Source organism: Coregonus clupeaformis, chromosome 5 (genome assembly GCF_020615455.1).
Source record: "Coregonus clupeaformis isolate EN_2021a chromosome 5, ASM2061545v1, whole genome shotgun sequence".
Classification (NCBI taxonomy): domain Eukaryota; kingdom Metazoa; phylum Chordata; class Actinopteri; order Salmoniformes; family Salmonidae; genus Coregonus; species Coregonus clupeaformis.
The window spans coordinates 14,479,819-14,499,660 of record NC_059196.1 but is presented as its reverse complement, the minus strand read 5'-3'; the positions used below and the strand labels follow the sequence as shown (position 1 = coordinate 14,499,660).

Below are 19,842 nucleotides of genomic sequence, written 5' to 3'. Positions count from 1 at the left end.
AATTATTAATCTGCTTCGCCAGACAGCAATTAGTGTTCAAGCAACCTGCAGCGCCTATAGCAAAACTATCCCCATGAAACAATACATCAATGCATAGAGATAGAGGGGAATTCTGTATCACGTCCAGGTGCTTCACTTGAGGGCCTCTTTGTCCCAGTTGTGACTTGACCTGTGACCCTATGGCTAATCCACTGAACACTAATGACCGTGTGCACAATGTGCAGGAAGACACAAGCACCAGAATGATAGTGTCCATCTTGGTTTGTTGCTGGAGGACAACGACTGCTCTCCTCAAGTGGATCAAATGGAAACTGACAAATAACCAGCCATGGTGAAATCTGTTAGCCCGTGAGACAGCAAAGGTGGTGTAGTGGCGGTGTAGGAGACACCCACAGAACAGGAGTCAATGTTCTGCTGTTTACCTGTTGTGTAACCCACTAGCTAGGAGCCAAGTTATCTGCAGCACCATACCTGAAGCAGATCCCAAACACACACACACACATATTGCACGTATCTGTGAGAAGACATAGAAATCTCGCATAAGGTTTGATCCAACATCAAAGTTCTATGCCCTCCATACCAGAGCTATAAAATAACAGCTGTTGTCTTTGAGATACTCTCTGAGCAGCAAGAACCAAGAACGAATTCTGATGACTAGAATTTCCATGCAAGTTTTTTATTATTATTCATGAACACAATTTTTTTTTACAATACATAACCTTTTATACAAAGAAATGTATTTTCAAAAATGTTAATGGATATGTAGACTATTCAACATTATTTTGTTAATGACTCATAATTCACTCACAAAACCAAACCAACCAAACGTAACCTTCAGAAATACAGTAAAGTATGTCTGAAAAAAGAGGGAAATGCGGCTCTACCACAGCCTTGCAGTAAGTGATGCATACATGCAGGCGGTGGTGTAGTGAGAGAAAAGTACAGACATTGAGTCGGATAGCACAAGAGGAGTCTCTGAACTCATTAGAAAACAGGACCATACTCCAGTGCAGAGTAAGAGCAGGCTGAGAGGCAACTCACCGCATCTGTGTCCGGTGACCAGGGCAGAACCACTGTACCACAGCACCATCTGCCTGTGGAGCAGGAGTACTGCAGGACTGCAGCAGAATTAATAGTTAACGGTAACATTGAGGGTAAATTAACTACACTGAACAAAAATAGAAACGCAACACACAACAATTTCAACGATTTTACTGAGTTACAGTTCATATGAGGATATCAGTCAATTGAAATAAATTCATTAGGCCCTAATCTATGGATTTCACATGACTGGGAATACAGATATGCATCTGTTGGTCACAGATACCTTAAAACAAAAGAGGGGGTGTTGATCAGAAAACCAGTCAGTATCTGGTGTGACCACCATTTGCCTAATGCAGCACAACACATCTCCTACACATAGAGTTGATCAGGTTGTTGATTGTGTCCTGAGGAATGTTGTCCCACTTCTCTTCAATGGCTGTGCGAAGTTGCTGGATATTGGCGGGAACTGGAACACGCTGTCGCACACGTAGATCCAGAGCATCCCAAACATGCTCAATGGATGACATGTCTGGTGAGTATGCAGGCCGTGGAAGAACTGGGACATTTCCAGCTTCCAGGAATTGTGTACAGATCCTTGCAACATGGGGCTGTGCATTATCATGCTGAAACATGAGGTGATGGCGGCGGATGAATGCTACGACAATGGGCCTCAGGATCTCGTCACGGTATCTCTGTGCATTCAAATTGCCAACGATAAAAGGCAATTGTGTTCGTTGTCCATAGCTTATGCCTGCCTGCCCATACCATAACCCGACCGCCACCATGGGGCACTCTGTTCACAACGTTGACATCAGCAAACCGCTCGCCCACACACGCTGTCTGCCATCTGCCCGGCACAGTTGAAACCGTGATTCATCTGTAAAGAGCACACTTCTCCAACGTGCCAGTGGCCATCAAAGGTGAGCATTTGCATACTGAAGTCGGTTACAACGCCGAACTGCAGTCAGGTCAAGACCCTGGTGAGGACGACGAGCATGCAGATGAGCTTCCGAGATGGTTTCTGACAGTTTGTGCAGAAATTCTTCAGTTGTGCAAACCCACAGTTTCTCCAGCTGTCCGATTGGCTGGTCTGACGATCCCGCAGGTGAAGAAGCCGGATGTGGAGGTCCTGGGCTGGAGTGGTTACACGTGGTCTGCGGCTGTGAGGCCGGTTGGACGTACTGCCAAATTCTCTAAAACAACGTTGAAGGCAGCTTATGGTAGAGAAATGAACATTCAATTCCTACAGTCAGCATGCCAATTGCACACTCCCTCAATACTGTGGCATTGTGTTGTGTGACTAAACTGCACATTTTAGAGTGGACTTTTATTGTCCCCAGCACAAGGTGCACCTGTGTAATGATCATGCTGTTTAATCAGCTTCTTGATATGCCACACCTGTCAGGTGGATGGATTATCTTGGCAAGGTAGAAATGCCCACGAACAGGGATGTAAACAAATTTGTGCACAAAATTTGAGAAAAATAAGCTTTTTGTTCAGTGTGAATAAAGAGGCACAAGTCTGAACACTATGGTATGTTATTGTCTAGGTTTTGTTGGACGATAAAATGTACCCCCAAAAGCCAAATGACAGTACAGTAGCATAATAATGATGTTGTACTGCTTAATTGAATGATACAATTATATCATAGCATAACTTCACAAAGCCAGATGACCATGAAAATCAACAGATTAGTCATCGTCATGCTTGTTTTTCTTCATCTTTTTCTTTTTTCCAGAATCTTCAACGTCACCATAGGAACTGTCCATCGGTTCAACTTTAACTTCCACCTCTTCCTTAATTACATTAAAATATACATCTCTGTCCTTATCCTTCTTTTTCTTCTTCTTCTTCCTCCTCCTCTTCTCCTCCTCTGAGAGCTCAGCTTCCTGCCCAGGAAGTTCATAGGGCTCCTCTGGGCTCATGTCTAGCAGCTCCTGCTTCACCCTGACCACCCTTACCTCCTCCTCCTCCTCCTCCTCAGTCTTTATACGTTTCTCTTTCTTCTTGCGCTTCCTCTCCTCCCCCGGATCCAGTGTGACCCTGAGAGGCGTCTCTAGTGAAGACGGCAGCGGAGTATCGGCTGTATCCTCCATCAGTCTGGAGAGGGTGGGGGTCCTGCTTCCGAAAGGCTGGAAGCGCTGGCGGAGCCCCGGGGGCGCGGTGGGGGCTGGGGTGGCTGGGATGGCTATGGGGGTCTGGTTGGTGCTGCAGTCGCCGTAGCTCTCACAGATGTTGAGGAGGCCACTGAAGGCCGGGGCACAGACCACTGAGTCGAGCCTCTGGCGGTGGCTGGTGAGGAGGTGGAGGTCCGCAGCACCAGAGGGCCCACCCAGCACACTGTAGATCTTCCTGGCATTCCCACCACCGCCACGCGCCTGCTGGGCAGGGGCCTGCATGGTCTGCAGCCCAGACAGAGGCATCTTCAGACTGCTGAAACTGTGTGGGAGAGAGAGAGAGATGACAGTCAGAAAGTATGTTAAGAGGTTAAGTACACCAGATATAGACAATGTGGGTGTAAAGCAATGGAAGTGGACGGTGACTCACTTCTAATAACAGACAGAGAAATGCTGAGGACTTTGTTAGATATTTCTCTGTTGGTTATTAGAAGTGAATCATGCCGCTTCTATGATCATTCAAATAAATGGAAAGAGGGGTTGCCTACCTGTCCGGGTTGAAACTGCTGGGAGCTTTGATGAGCCATAATTCTGTGTTGTCATCACGAACCCTTTCGATGAGGGTACTGGCACAGGGTTTGTGGGCAAATGCCACAAAATCAGCTGGACACTGATACCTTGAAGCTGAAGGGAGAGACATAGTTATTGTTATTAGCTAGATAGCTAGCTAAGTGAACTTACTCTGTGCGTGTGTGTTTTGGAAATGACCATAGAATGCACAATGCTGTCTGCCCATTGCAGCATCCCACTTTTGATTCCTAACAGGATTTACTAGATACCTGGGAGTCAGCTTTGATGGGGTTGATTGGTGGCTAACATTAGCTAGCTAATTAAGCTAGCAGAAACTTACCCAGCTTTTTCCGTTTTTGCGGAACCTCCTCGGTGTCACTTGCCTCATCACTTGATGAAGATACGTCTTTTGGCATGATCTCTGAGTACTGATAAATGGCTAAATTTAACTTAGTCTAACTAAAAGCGCATGTCTGCAACAACATGTTTTGTTACAAAAAGAAATACCTTTGACCTGGATACACTAGCTAGCTCGGTTCACGAGGATCTGGGCTGCGCGAGATGCGCATATCGGTTCCATTGTAAATATATCTTCTTTTACATACAGTGTCGATTCATATCCATATGATAACTTTTCGTAAACCATGGTCTGTGTGCAGTCAATATTCGCTTTTTAGACGCAAATGATGCTGTTCTCGAGGCACGTACTCACGAAGGCCCTCGCGAACGAAAACAGCAAATCCCAGAATGCATCATTAGCACGGAGTTGTGTAAGTTCCACCAAAGACAGTCTTCTACTATAAACACTCATGGGCACAGGCGACCGAAAGGGAGTAAACACAACTTTTTTTTTTGTTTAATACAGAAAGTGTATCATATTTGTTATGGTATTTGAGAAGTAACAGAAGCGGCGATTGTTTCTGAACTACTGAAAGCTAAATCGGTTTAATCAGGACCTCAGAAAGCGAGAAAGATATATAAGGGCCTATCAAATATGTCCTCCTCCCAGTCATCTTCAAGGCGGCAGTGGTGTTGTTACCTTTGCGATTTGCCCAAGATGCCATGGGCTATGATCTGGGACTTTAGCGAGACTGTCTGCCGAGGCTGTGTGAATTATGAAGGGGCAGACCGTATTGAATTCCTCATAGAAACGGCCAGGCAGTTGAAAATAACTCATGTTATGCAGGATGACAGGTCCCCGGGTCCCCAGCCCACTAAACATGACCCAGGTGGGAGAGATGGACCTATGGAGGGTGGCAGGCCACCTCCTGAACGCTTTGAAAGGGGAAGAGGGGACTACGGAGCCCCAGCACGGCTCCCCAACGGTCTACACAGAATAGATGACGGGGGCCCACAACAAGACGTCAGTGGACAGAACCCTAACAACGCCAGAAGACCCATGGTGGGTACAGTTCCGCCCAATTTAATGACACAAGGCCTTGTGGGGTCTCCGCACGGGTTGCTAGCAACTGTGCCTGGTTTAAATGCCAGAGTCGGGGGAACCCCCCTCACCCTCTCTGCCCCCATGCTGAATGAGATCACCAAGAGGCAGCTGAGTATGGGCATGGGTGTGGCCTCCTTCCTGAGCCCGGAGTTTGAGAAGGAGCTGAGGGAGAAGCAGAGGAACGCAGAGGCTCTGGCAGAGCTGTCGGAGAGCGTACGGAACAGAGCAGACGACTGGGCCGGCCGACCAAAGGCTGTACGAGGGGCCCTGCTCACCCTCTCCGGCTGCACCCCCTTCAATGTGCGCTTCAAGAAGGACCACAGCCTGGTGGGGCGGATCTTTGCCTTCGACGCCAAGCTGACGCTGGACTTTGAGCTGAAGATCTTTGCGGAGTACCCGTGCGGCTCGGGGAACATGTTCTCCAGCCTGGCGGCGCTGGTCAAGCAGATGTTCCACGACAGCCAGAAAGACTCTGGGAACAAGATGATCAACTTGGGCCTGAAGTATGTAGAGTATGAGAAAAGGCATGGGGCGGGGGACTGGCGGCTGCTCTCTGAGCTGCTGAGTGATGCGGTACGGGCCTTTAAGGACACCCCCGGCCCTGACGTTCTCCCCCAGCCCTACCTGGACGCCAGCTGCTCCATGCTGCCCACAGCACTGTGTCACATGGCCCGCTCTGCACCGCCAGTCCGCGGGCGGCGGAGGAAGGCTTCCCCGGAGCCCCAGGGTGGAGAAGTGGTGACCACAGAGGAGCAGCTACGGCAGTATTGGCCCATGGGGATGTACCCGGGCATGGCTATCCACCTAGCTGCCTCCTCCCTCCCCAGCGCTAGCCAGCCACCTCCTCACCAGGAGGGCTCGGCCTCCCACTCCCACAGCAGCGACCCCTCCCCCATCACAGCCCTGATGAGCGTGGCAGACAACGCAGGTGCAGCCGCCGGCCAGTCACCCAGAGAGGCCCCTAGTAGCAGCAGTAGTGGTGGTGGAGGCCTGGGCCACTCCTCCTTGGCAGTGAGACGGAGCAGCAGCCCCACGGCAGCCTGCCCTGCGGGGCAACAGCGGCGCCTGGCCTCCAGGAACGGGGAACCTGAGGGAGCCAGCAACTCTGCAGGGGGCACCACAGCAGCTCTCCCCCTGGCTGGGGCCTCGGACCAGGGAGCAGGGGACCCCTCCGGCTCCTCTGGTCCTCCTCTCTGCTGCACCATCTGCCATGAGCGCTTAGAGGACACTCACTTTGTCCAGTGCCCCTCGGTTGCGGCCCATAAGTTCTGCTTCCCTTGCACCAGAGACTTCATCCGGAGCCAGGGGGCAGGCAGCGAGGTGTTCTGCCCCAGTGGAGAGAGGTGTCCCCTGGTGGGCTCCAATGTGCCCTGGGCCTTCATGCAGGGAGAGATCGCTACCATCCTGTCTGGAGATGTCAAGGTGAAGAAGGAGCGCGACCCCTAAATCCTCTGGGACACCTGACTGTAAGATGCAATTTCACTACATCTTGATTTCCTTTGAATTTGTTGTCTTGGAGTCAGTCTTTAGGCCAAAGTATTCTCTGTGTAGCTAGGCCATAGGCTAATTTAGTGTTTGTGACATGCTTATACGTGTGTAATGTATCCTATGCTTTATGATACAGTATATTATATGATATGTGGTCAGCCTACTATTTATTAATCTGTTTGTTTATGTGATGTCTGTCTGGACAGAAGGCTGTTGATGCCTGAGTGGAGCTGCAGCCTGGAGCCTGCAGACAGATAACGACAATCTCAACAGGTTCTCCCCACCTCACAGCCAACCACCACGGCAATCCACCAGGTTCTCCCCACCTCACAGCCAATCACCACGGCAATCCACCAGGTTCTCCCCACCTCACAGCCAACCACCACGACAATCCGCCAGATCTCCCCACCTCAAAGCTAATCACCACGGCAATCTACCAGGTTCTCCCCACCTCACAGCCAATCACCACGGCAATCCACCAGGTTCTCCCCACCTCACAGCCAATCACCACGACAATCCGCCAGATCTCCCCACCTCACAGCCAACCACCACGACAATCCGCCAGATCTCACCACCTCAAAGCTAATCACCACGGCAATCTACCAGGTTCTCCCCACCTCACAGCCAATCACCACGGCAATCCACCAGGTTCTCCCCACCTCACAGCCAATCACCACGGCAATCCACCAGGTTCTCCCCACCTCACAGCCAACCACCACGACAATCCACCAGGTTCTCCCCACCTCACAGCCAACCACCACGACAATCCGCCAGATCTCCCCACCTCACAGCCAACCACCACGACAATCCGCCAGATCTCACCACCTCAAAGCTAATCACCACGGCAATCTACCAGGTTCTCCCCACCTCGCAGCTAATCACCACGACAATCCACCAGGTTCTCCCCAACGCGCAGCCAATCATCATACACCTCCACCTCCATGGGGCGGGCCTTACAATACCACACCACTGTCTGGTTGGTTAGGGGGTGACCATACCCCCAGCTCACATCTAGTACCTAATTCACCCCTTTGTCCCTCAAACATCAACTTATCTACATTAGTATTGGTCACTAGTATTAGTCACTGAGTTTATAAACCAGTGGACCATGGTTGGGAAGTATGAACTTCATCTAGCCCCTGTTATAGGTGATTTGAGATCTTTCTAAAAGATATCTGAGTGGCAATGTGAAAGACTGATGACTTCACTAAATGTTACAGCAACGTACAGACTTGGACTGTTCCTCTTGTGACCTTTTTTTGTTTTGTTTTGCGTCACATTTGTGCTTTACATAAAACTGACTTTGACTGTCACCGACCTCAAACCAGCAGTTAATGTACACTACCAGTCAAAAGTTTGGACACACCTACTCATTCAAGGGTTTTTCTTTATTTTTACTATTTTTTACATTGTAGAATAATAGTGAAGACATCAAAAGTATGAAATAACACAAATGGAATCATGAAGTAACCAAAAAAGTGTTAAACAAATCAAAATATATTTTATATTTGAGATTCTTCAAATAGCCACCCTTTGCCTTAATGACAGCTTTGCACACTCTTGGCATTCTCTCAACCAGTATACAGAAGATAGCCCTATTTGGTAAAAGACCAAGTCCATATTATGGCAAGAACAGCTCAAATAAGCAAAGAGAAACGACAATCCATCATTACTTTAAGACATGAAGGTCAGTCAATACGGAACATTTCAAGAACTTTCAAAAACCATCAAGCACTATGATGAAACTGGCTCTCATGAGGACCGCCACAGGAATGGAAGACCCAGAGTTACCTCTGCTGCAGAGGATAAGTTCATTAGAGTTACCAGCCTCAGAAATTGCAGGCCAAATAAATGCTTCACAGAGTTCAAGTAACAGAAACAGCTCAACATCAACTGTTCAGAGGAGACTGTGAATCAGGCCTTCATGGTCGAATTGCTGCAAAGAAACCACTACTAAAGGACACCAATAAGAAGAAGAGACTTGGTTTGGCCAAGAAACACGAGAAATGGACATTAAACCTGTGGGAATTTGTCCTTTGGTCTGGAGTCCAAATTGGAGACGCGGTGTGGGTGAACGGATGATCTCCGCATGTGTGGTGCCCACCGTAAAGCATGGAGGAGGAGGTGTTATGGTGTGGGGGTGCTTTGCTGGTGACACTGTCTGTGATTTGTTTAGAATTCAAGGCACACTTAACCAGCATGGCTACCACAGCATTCTGCAGCGATACGCCATCCCATCTGGTTTGGGCTTAGTGGGACTATCACATGTTTTTCAACAGGACAATGACCCAACACACCTCCAGTGATGGAGTGCTGCATCAGATGACCTGGCCTCCACAATCCCCCGACCTCAACCCAGTTGAGATGGTTTGGGATGAGTCAGACCGCAGAGTGAAGGAAAAGCAGCCAACAACTGCTCAGCATATGTGGGAACTCCTTCAAGACTGTTGGAAAAGCATTCCAGGTGAAGCTGGTTGAGAGAATGCCAAGAGTGTGCTAAGCTGTCATCAAGGCAAAGTGTGTCTATTTGAAGAATCTCAAATATAAAATATATTTTGATTTGTTTAACACATTTTTGGTTACTACATGATTCCATATGTGTTATTTCATCATTTTGATGTCTTCACTATTATTCTACGATGTAGAAAATAGTAAAACATAAAGAAAAACCCTTGAATGAGTAGGTGTGTCCAAACTTTTGACTGGTAGTGTATGTCACGCCATTGATTTATAAGACAGAAACTAACATGTCTTTCACAGTGCCCACCAAAGATGCTTTATCCAGCATGTATGAAATGGGATGGATACCTCTCTATTTTATACTGAATGTACAATGTAAGACCATCTCTCTCGATGGTAATAGATGTGCAATTTATAGTTTTGATACAATACAGCTTGTGGTGTGTACCACTGAGTAACCTATACACGTGCATAGAAACCAAAGATTCATGCTAAAGTAGACATACAGTGCCTATAGAAAGTTTATACCCCCATGACATTTTTTATCGCATTTTGTTGCGTTACAAAGTAGGATTGTAATAGATGTAATTGTAATTTTTTTGCCATCGATCTACACAAAGATACTCCATAATGTCAAAGTGAAAAGAACATTCTAAAAATGTTAACAAATTAATACAAATTAAATAACAAAAATATAGTTGTTGTATAAGTATTCACCCCTTTTATTTAGGTAAACTTAAATTGACAATTAAATCAATTTTAATCTCACTTTGTAACGTAACAAAATGTGAAAAAAAGTTCAAGGGGGTGTAGACTTTCTATAGGCCCTGTATATTTCAATACTGTCATCTTATTCTTTTTGTGTTAAATCTTTATTATTTCAATATGTGCCAGGGAAATAGTGGGTGAAATGGTTCTTGTTAGGATAGTTATAGGTTATCTGTTAACTGAAGTTGTAGAGGGTGTAGAGATTGAACTAATATTGTGTACTTTAAGATGTTTAATTTAAAGGAATTTCTATATTGACTGAAATTCAAGTTGTTTCCCATGATCCACATGAAATTGTGATTTAAAAAAAGTATATAATATCCCTATCGTATGCTCTGTTCTACGTATGAACTTAACTCTTTGAAATGTTTAAAAGATAATATATACATGTAAATCAAAATACTTCTCTGTCAGGTTTTCCTTAACCTTTTATGTTTGTCAGCAAAATTAATATATTAATTTAATTACCAATTTGCAAAGCTGGTGCCAATCAATACCTTACCATGTGCATGTGTTAATATGAAATTGAATGAGGACAATACATCAAGCCATTGCCGATCACATGGGCATGAATGTATACTGTATAAACATGCATATTGTACACGAATAGCTGTATCTGGAAGTGTATGTAGTACTAAAAATAGGCCTAGGCCTATTACTTATCTAAAATAGGATACTGTAAGTCAAATGTAGCTCGTACAACAAAAAAGGAATTTCCAACAAAAGCACTGATATGTTCATGCAACTTTCCTCAAGTGCCTTTAATGGCATCCTCTGTCTGAAAGCACTTTGAAAAAATCCATATAAAAGTAGAAGTCTATGGACTTTTGTATTTGGCCCCTAAAATAGTAAGGATTGTTTTGGATTGTCTTGTGCCGACCTTTCTATCATTCTGGTCCTATATGGTCCTGTCTGCCATGGACTCCTGTTGAGTTGTTTTTGTAGTTGCTTATCCCAACACAGTTCAAGGTTAAAGCTTGTATTCCAACTGTATTTCTACATGTTTTCCCACACTAGTCTATTTCTGTCTTTTTTTTTTCTTTTTTTTTTACATTTTCCTGAAATAGACACCTACTCTGAATGTCAGCTATAGGATTGGATGTCCCTTTTAATTGTTCATGCAACTTTCAGTTTCGTTTCATATAATTTGTTTTGTTCATTGGATGTAAATGTAACTTTTTATTTGTTATTTTTCATGAAGCGTCTACGTAATTTACCAAAAAATTGAAGCATACATACATAAAAATAATAATACTACCACGGTTATATGCTGTGTTGCAATGAAACGCTCAATGGTCATTGTCTTGCTATGTCCAGTAGATGGCGCACTTTAACCTGTGCAGAGCTTGACTTGAGAGATGTTGTGAACTATAGTCCACTGTTTTCTTGTAGCCTACCAGGAGGGCAGTTCATTTTCCAAATTTTTTTCTAGGCGGTTGTCTATATTGGAGGGAAATGGCAAAGTTACCGATTCATCAATTAGATGGCGTCGTATTTGACATTGGCCATAATTTCACTTAGATAATGTGTTCTGTTATGTGATGATCGAGACATTTGTTTCTCAATGTATTTTACTGTAGGCATACACTTCTTAAAACCCACAAAGGTTAGCCTAATTGTACAACGCCGATATTGTAGAGGGCGAATCTCAATCATAACTCCCCCCACTAGAAAGCATATTGAAATCTCTGGCTTCCTCTATTAGTGTCAACTCATTAAAGCTATTGTTAGCTAATTATTGGGGTGTTAATGAACGATCTACTGTCACATTGGCATTAGAAGCGGCCGACCTGCAGAAGGATGTAGGGATGTGTGTTGGGGGAATAGACCATTTAAAGGCAAAGTATTAATGAGGAAGTAGTTCTGTCTGCGCATTACGTTTCAGCGCGCGTAGCATGTTCCTCCAAAGCTCTCCATATTGTAGAATCATTGGACGGGTTATCTATGTCTATCGAAATAGCTGGCTTTCGATTCAATACAATAGAGCCTAGCAATGTGTATTTGGCCTTGGGAACAGTTCAATCAAATGTTGGCCCCTGCCTGAATGTAATTGTTCAAAGCAGTGCTAAAATGTGTTGCTTATAGCCTACTTGAATCATGTAGGTATATACTTGGTTAGGAAAGCATTGTTCTATAAAGCATAATTACTATCATTACAGACAGCCATGTGTTATCCCATTGAATGTGGTAATCGACCTGACAACGTTTTGCAAATAGGCGCAAATCGTTGGAAGTGTTAAGACCAATAGGCCAATTCGGGATCATGCTTTGCTATAGTCCTCATGGTATTACTGTGAAATCAAAAGATCACTAAATAAACGAATTAGGTTGTTTTGAAACTTTTTATTAATTATGTTGTTTTTCATACATTCAAATTTTTTTTTTACCAAAGTGTCCCGGAGTAAGCTATTTCTGCGTATTGCGCTGAACGCGACGTCTCCTTCCTGCGTATTTCCTTAGCGCTTTTCTCAGTTAATCCTGTCGACCACCTATGCGCATCATTACAGCTCCATTCATTGGCAAGTAGGAAATGCATTGACATCCAGATTTTACTGTCTGCGCTTGACAACGAGGTGTGTATTCTGTATCAGGCCAAGGATAGACCAACATTACACATTGGATTAGGTCTACATTATTTATTGTTTTTCATTTTTTCATTTTGCCAATATATTCATCACTTAATTTACCTTAAAATGTAAGCCTGTATTGCACACGTATAATTCAATGTTTCGTCCATGTGGCGTTCAATTGGACTAAAACTGTGCAGGTCTATAACGAGGAAGATTGTAGGCTATGGGAGTTGGGAACCAACGTGTTTCTGAGAAGTCAAGTTCCCAAGCCGTTAGCGCTCCAGAGAAGTGATAGTCGGGGGAATTAACACCTCTCACACTGGTCAGTCACATCAGGCTCCCCTATCAGACCTCCCACTGATGAGCTTAACCCGTGAGAAGGTTATACCCCTGACCACATCAAGACCTCATCAAGGCCTGCAATAATCCTTCTTCATTTCAGATCTTGACCTATTGAGCTGATATTTTCTTTGGTCAAGTGTTTTAAAATGAGAGCCAAATAAAGGTCTTTAATTTCCATTGAGTTACAGATTGATCATCAGTTTGACTGCGAATTGAAGTCAATCGGAAGACGACTCAGTTTGAAGCAATATTTTTTTTTAAGAAGAAAAAAGCAATATAAATTCATATTCTAATAATTGAAAGCCATAAATGAGTTTTGTGGTTATAATTGTGGTGTAAAATAAATGATGAAAATAGCCTACAATCAGTGGCATGTCTGCATCCAGAGACGGTTAAGCAGCAGTTTGTAGACAAGAAGTGGAGGATGCATGCTGCAATAGAGATGGATGTGTCTGTCCCGTGCCAATATACACCCTCACCAGGGGGCAAGAGAGGTCTTTTTACGATATTCAAATTGCCTTGGACAATATTCAAATTCGCTTATGGGGCGGGACCTTACCTGAGTTTTTAAGAAGGCACGTCCAACTTTTACTGTACTTGCCCATAGCACATTGACTCACTCACACGGACCGGGGCTTGCACGGGAGCATTCTGCGGACTTCATACGGATCTAGCGTTCCCCAAAGAGCAAGTCTGCTTTAGATAAATAACCTGTTACTCTTGATTATGAAACGATGGATGATTGATAAATCGACGAATAAATATTGACATTTCACTAAAGACCCACTCATAGCCCGAGGAAGATTTATTTTTATTTTTGTCAGTTCTTGTTTATTTTTTTTATTATAGTCTTCTATCTAGTCAGCGGAACTCTTTCGTTATCTTGGATTTTAATTTTACCCCTTTTGCTGGAGTCCTGAATTTTGAGCAGACTCAAAGCTATTATACACTCAAACAAGGATTTGCAGTCTTTCATTCGCTCAAATATATTTTCTTACTATAAAAAGTTGAATTTGGGATGTTGAGCTCAGTGAAGATGGAGTCTCATGAACTGCCAGAGTGGAATGCCTTCTACAGCGAAGCCAGTGAGGTAAAAACACTTTTTATGTATAAGTTTACCATATGGGCTATGTGTGTGCGGATGCTGGATATATGTTTGTTTAAAGTCTATTCTAGAGTTTCTTAAAAGTAAGTTATTGAATCGAAAGATCAGTATTCTACTAACACATTGGCTTGATTTTGATGTTTCACTCCATAATTGTGGCTGCAACTTCTTATCTTTAATATAGTAATGTTAGAATTTTACAATTCAACATATAATAACACTGATGTGATATTATTTGGCTCAATTTGTCTATTGTGTGACCTGTTGAAATTGTGTATGTGATATTTAGAGGCCTGTTTACATAAAATCTATCTTTAAAAAATTTTATGAATTGCCTAGTCTGTTAATACTCACACTTATGGACTATTTAAATATGCAAATTATGTGAATGATAAAGCATCTCGGAAATTAAATTAGTAGTTAATTTGATTAACGTAGGCTACCTCCGAAAGTTTAAATAAGCTATACATTTCCCCCAAGAAATTCGTGAATAAATTAAAGGCAACTGAAATCCTGTCTTGAATCAATATTATACGCTCTCAAATAAACATTAGGCTACTTGGATGATTGTGTAGTTTACGGATCTGGGATCCTTTTTATAAACGTATTAATACACTGATAGCCTATGGTCAGATATTTTGGAAAGTTTCGTAAAAAAGTTAGTTTTATTTGCTTTGGTTTTGTAGCACTTAGTAGTGCCGAATGAGAGCTACTAAATGAAAGGGAAGGAATCCATGACGCGCATGTTACGCATTTTCAAGTTTAACAATGCTATGTGAAATCCATGTCCCTTTAGCACCAATGGTATCATTGTCCATTGATGCTGTCCATTAGTACAGGCTTTTGGACACAAAAATAAATTACATTATTTATTGTCTAAACCTACAAATCTATATTTTTTGTTTTTAAATGACTAAATCAACTCTTTTCTGTTTTGTTTTCAGATGTATTCCTCTCCCAGTGCCATGAATTCAATGAGCTCAATGAGCACCATCAACAGCTACATCAACCTGAACCCAGCTGGTTCTCCAGCCACCATGAACATGGGCTATGGCAGCTCTGGGCTCAACAGTCAACTGGCCTCCATGGGCGTAGGGGCCAACCATATGAACCTGTCCCCAGTGACTTCATCCCTCAACCACAGCTCTCTCTCCCAGCTGGGCTCCCCAGCCCCTTCCCTGGGCTCCCTCTCCCACTACCAGAACATGGGCCAGCCCATGAGCCAGCTGAGCTACCCCTCTCCCACCTCCCTCAACCGGGCCAAGGAGGTGCCCAAGCCCTACCGCCGATCACTGACCCATGCCAAGCCGCCTTACTCCTACATCTCCCTCATCACCATGGCCATCCAGCAGTCCGGCAGCAAGATGCTCACCCTCAATGAGATTTACCAGTGGATCATGGACCTGTTCCCCTACTACCGCGAGAACCAGCAGCGCTGGCAGAACTCCATCCGCCACTCGCTGTCCTTCAACGACTGCTTCGTCAAGGTGGCCCGCTCGCCCGACAAGCCCGGCAAGGGCTCCTACTGGGCCCTGCACCCCAACTCAGGCAACATGTTTGAGAATGGCTGCTACCTGCGCCGCCAGAAGCGCTTCAAGATCGATCAAGAGAAGGCTGCGAAGAAGTCTGGCAAGTCCCAGGAGGGAGGCTCGGGGAAGGGGGGCCATGGAGACAGCCTGCTGGAGGAGCACAGCCCAGCGGGGGGCTCGGAGGGGGCTGACTCGGCCCACTCTGACAACTCCCACCCTGGTTCCTCCTCAGAGGAGCAGCAGCAGAGGAGCATGGTCCAGCTGGACTGCCCCACACAGCCCCAGTCCCACATCCAGAGCACCCCGGTGGCAATCCCCTCCTCCGTGCCCTCCTCCATCTCCTCCTCCGCCCCTCTCCTCCACTCCCAGGTCATGGGAGGCAGCCCTCACCTCCACCCCAGCGCCATGCATAATCTGGACCTGCAGAGCGACCCTCTCAAGGCCATGGATCCCCACTACAACTTCAACCACCCCTTCTCCATCACCAACCTCATGTCCAACGAGCAGAAGATGGATCTGAAGACCTACCAGGACCAGGTGATGGCCTACAACGGTTACGTCTCTTCCTCTCCGATAGCAGCCAAGCAGATCTACGACAGCGCGGGACCCTCGGCCATGGACTCTGGGGCCTACTACCAAACCCTCTACAGCCGCTCGGTCCTCAATGCCTCCTAACATGGAGGCCCTCTGAACCACAGCCAAGTGGTGCTGACACAGACTTTTAGCAGCCTTGAAACCCCAAAATGTAAGATGGCTGCCATTGAAGGGCTACTCACGAAGGGACCAAAGGGACCAAATAACATTTAGCAGTGCTGAATACACAGTTGATCAGCCAAACCCTGCAGTTACATGAAGTAGAAGACAAAAGTAAAACCCAGTGCTGGATAGACACCCAATCATCAGGTCTTTAAACTGATCCATTCCTAAATTCACACAGAAGGCCTTCCCCTCCTTTGCCATTTTTTTGGTCTTTTTTTTAGACTACTTCAAACTGGGTTTTGGTTTGTTCAACAGACAAGCAGGACTACTTGGGTTGTACACATTGTAAATAGATGGAGTGGGGGAGAGGACGTGCATTTATTTATGAAGGGAAGAAAATTAATATATCTTGTACAGTGCTGTATTGACAAGTTACAAAACAAATGTGACATGAAACAATTTGAGGGATTGTGGGAGTGAGAAAAGGTTCAGGTTACTGCTTCGAGCAGTTGTTACTGCATTACAGGGGATTCTTGTTGTATTTTACAACATGATGCTTCATTCCTATTTTTAATATGCTGTTTTAATCTCTTCAAATACATATCCATAAACACACATGTAGCTGCCATGGTTCATTTTCACAAGTGGTGGAAGACTGTTGTTTTTACTGATAAGAGAGACATTTCTTGTATTATTTTACCAGGTATCCATTTAAAGAAAAAATGAAGTCTGTTTAAAAAGGGATGAAACTGTGGTAAATATAATTTCAGCTTTGTTTGTCTGTTTTAAAACATGCTTTTTCTGAGGACCCTTTTATTATCAATGATGAGAGCCTGCTGTTCCACAGCTCTTCATGGCATAGGATATTTTGGAATTGCTTCACATTATATTACACACCATACCAAGGGTTAGGAGGGAGAGGAGCTATGGTATGTCAGTGACTAAGATAGGAGTTGAATGGAAATGCACTAAGAGGACCATTTACATACAGTACTTTGCACGAGAGTTCCCACCATTTTTGCACAGCTGGGGTGGCCCTGATAGTGTGTGTTACAACAATGCTATGTAATGACCTTTTTTAATGCAAATGGCAAACTAGAATTGGATCACTGTAACAATGTCAACGCAACATTGAGCTTTATGTTGCAACCCTCATCCTCAAAGTGCCTTTCAAGATGTTCTGATAATGGAGGACCAATAACTGAACGTTCACTGAAGGAAGACTTTTTGAAAGATAAACCATGAGTTTCAGGTCAGAAATACTGTTCTTATTTCTTGTATTTGAGTTTAAAAAATACTTGTTATTTAAGCTATGTTGCTTTTCAGACTTGGAAAAGTATGTTAATGTATATATTGTAAGGTTCTTGTTTATGGTTTGAATGTTGGGATTTGAATGATTCATGTTTTTCTTATTATAAAGCAAAACCTTGGGGAGAAACACGATTGTTGTCTGTTCCGTTGAAATAAATATATATGTGAAATTATCTATAAACTTGATGAAATGGGTGTATGTTATTTTACAAAATCCTTTAAAATAATTGAAAGACGTATCAAATACAAAAAAAAAAAATCAAATACCTCTCATATAAAAGTCATTTACATGTTAATTTTGTTTATATTTACAATTGGATGGTAACACAGAGGCTCTGTGATGTAGGTCTTGCTGCAGGATGGACAGGTCCAGCTGAATTGTATAGGGTTGTTGAAACAGCTCCCTACCAAATGACCCTTGTATGTGACTTTTGGGTGGGTTAGACTAAACAGTGTCGAACTCACGCTGGCCCTCTGGCCCCAACATAAACTGGGCCAGGCTTCGAGACACTACTGTATTGTGATGGCCAGTGAATAATCTCACAACAGAGTGTTTCAATTGGGATTGGGTGCCTTCACATTTTAACAAAAAGTATAACTCTAGGCATAAAAAAAACTCTAATTGCAGTTTTTTTTTGTCATGCTGTTTCAGGATATCCTACTTTTACTGTAAATAATCGTAACTCATACACTCCCCTCCATATGGACAGTCAAGCAAACTTTCTAAATTTGGCTCTGTATTCCAGCGTTTTAGATTTGAGATAATATTTCGTATTAGGCGACAGTACAGAATGTCAGCTTTTATTTTAGGGTATTTTCATACATATCTGTTTTACTGGTTACACTTTAGTGTAAATTTTTTTGATTATGTTTTGCCCAATGAATAACATGGGAGTCAATTGGTAGAGATTCAAAATACTACTAACCCTTCAAGCTAGAAACACCAAAACAATTTCAGGAAGGTAGAAACACTTCATGCATTCATATTTATTAACTTAATTAAAATTATCTTTAAGATTTGCAACTTCAAAACGTCCAGTCAAGTGTAAATTATGTTGCTTCCATTCAGATTTTTGAAATTATTTATAATTGAGAAATTACAACCATTAAACATTTGCATAATTAACATGGGAGTCAAAGGCGACCCTAAGAGCTAGATATTCTAGAAACACAAAACCAACTTCTGATGGAAACACCATGATATGACTTAATTACTGTAAACATTAACATGCATTTGTATACATGGAAAGTATTTGACAATGATTACAGATCACAGCATATTAAAATGGCAGATAGCCTACTTATAATGTTACTGAATATAGGTAATGTACTGTAAGATAGAACACCAATCCAACTCAACAGAATAGACTATTCCGACTTACAATAAACCTAGACTTTCAATTATTTTAATTTGCATGAGTTTGCATATTAGAGTAAACGCTGTAACTTTGTAACTATTGAAGTTATAAAAATAAAACTAATTTTAAAGTATTCAGGCTATCCTAACTTAGATTGTTACATATACTTCTATGTGACCTGTAATGCCACAGATTAAGCAAACACAAAAAGTTTATTCAGAAACTTTACTTTTTCTAGTTTGATAAAATGTTTCTTTCAAATGATTTTGTGTGACCAAAAGAAGAGATCTCTGCATCATATTAGACAGGAAACATTGTGTGGCTTTATTGAATGTAGCTGGCATAGGGACATGATCACAGGTCCAATGTGACAATAAATCCATTAAATGTTATGGTTGGACAACTTCCAGAAAGGATAGAATTGAGAATAAGATGATATATAGATCACAAGTGCAGCACAAATACATGTTTTGCTTAGAAACAACATTGCTTCAAGTGATCAGTTATTGTCTTTGTGATATAGCAGTTTAGTTCTCTAAAAAGTATCATTCAGTTTATGTATCAGTCAACTGAACTCATTGTCTGTGTTGTTCTTGGAGGGGTTATAACTGCATGTTATTCACTTTTTACAAGAAGGAGTCGTCCAGGGGGAGGAAAGCTTTATGTTGAGTTTCAGTAGAGACCAATAATATATACGCTGGACAGCCCTCCACAGCCTTCTTGCTCAACACTGCTCTGTGCAAAACCATTCTCCAGTATCACGTCGCAAGCTTTTGAAGCTGACCGTAGATCACGCACGCACGCACACACACACACACACACACACACACACACACACACACACACACACACACACACACACACACACACACACACACACACACACACACACACACACACACACACACACACACACACACACACACACACTCTGGTCTGAATCTTTTAATGGGAATCTATGGCCAATGGTTGTTCGTCACCTTCCACACAAAATAGTGCAGTTGGTTCGATAAGATAGGCCAGTATTTAGCTGATAT

General features: G+C 43.5%; 3 protein-coding genes across 4 annotated transcripts; 2 read left to right on the top strand and 1 right to left on the bottom strand.

Annotated features, from left to right (window-relative positions):
- Window positions 1-2,466: 2,466 nt before the first annotated feature.
- Window positions 2,467-4,457, bottom strand: LOC121567089 (DNA-directed RNA polymerase I subunit RPA34). Its single transcript, XM_041877030.2, has 3 exons — window positions 4,072-4,457; window positions 3,710-3,845; window positions 2,467-3,483 (listed from the first exon to the last, which is right to left on the bottom strand). Exons 1-3 carry the CDS (start codon window positions 4,145-4,147, stop codon window positions 2,736-2,738), a joined length of 960 nt encoding a protein of 319 aa, XP_041732964.2. The 5' UTR covers window positions 4,148-4,457; the 3' UTR covers window positions 2,467-2,735.
- A 72-nt stretch (window positions 4,458-4,529) lies between these two features.
- LOC121562645 (interferon regulatory factor 2-binding protein 1-like) lies at window positions 4,530-8,037 on the top strand. 2 transcript variants are annotated; one of them, XR_005999597.1, is made up of 3 exons: window positions 4,530-6,641; window positions 6,870-7,020; window positions 7,104-8,037. XR_005999597.1 is itself a non-coding variant. In XM_041874861.1 (2 exons), the coding sequence occupies exon 1, from the start codon at window positions 4,726-4,728 to the stop codon at window positions 6,619-6,621; it is 1,896 nt and encodes a 631-aa protein (XP_041730795.1). In that variant the 5' UTR covers window positions 4,530-4,725; the 3' UTR covers window positions 6,622-6,641; window positions 6,870-8,037. The 2 variants fall into 2 exon arrangements, 1 of the variants encoding a protein (XP_041730795.1); XM_041874861.1 differs by having other exon boundaries at window positions 6,870-8,037.
- A 1,295-nt stretch (window positions 8,038-9,332) lies between these two features.
- LOC121562633 (forkhead box protein A2-like) lies at window positions 9,333-17,620 on the top strand. The gene is made up of 2 exons (XM_041874856.2): window positions 9,333-13,893; window positions 14,853-17,620. The coding sequence occupies exons 1-2, from the start codon at window positions 13,822-13,824 to the stop codon at window positions 16,110-16,112; spliced, it is 1,332 nt and encodes a 443-aa protein (XP_041730790.2). The 5' UTR covers window positions 9,333-13,821; the 3' UTR covers window positions 16,113-17,620.
- The last annotated feature ends 2,222 nt before the right edge of the window (window positions 17,621-19,842 follow it).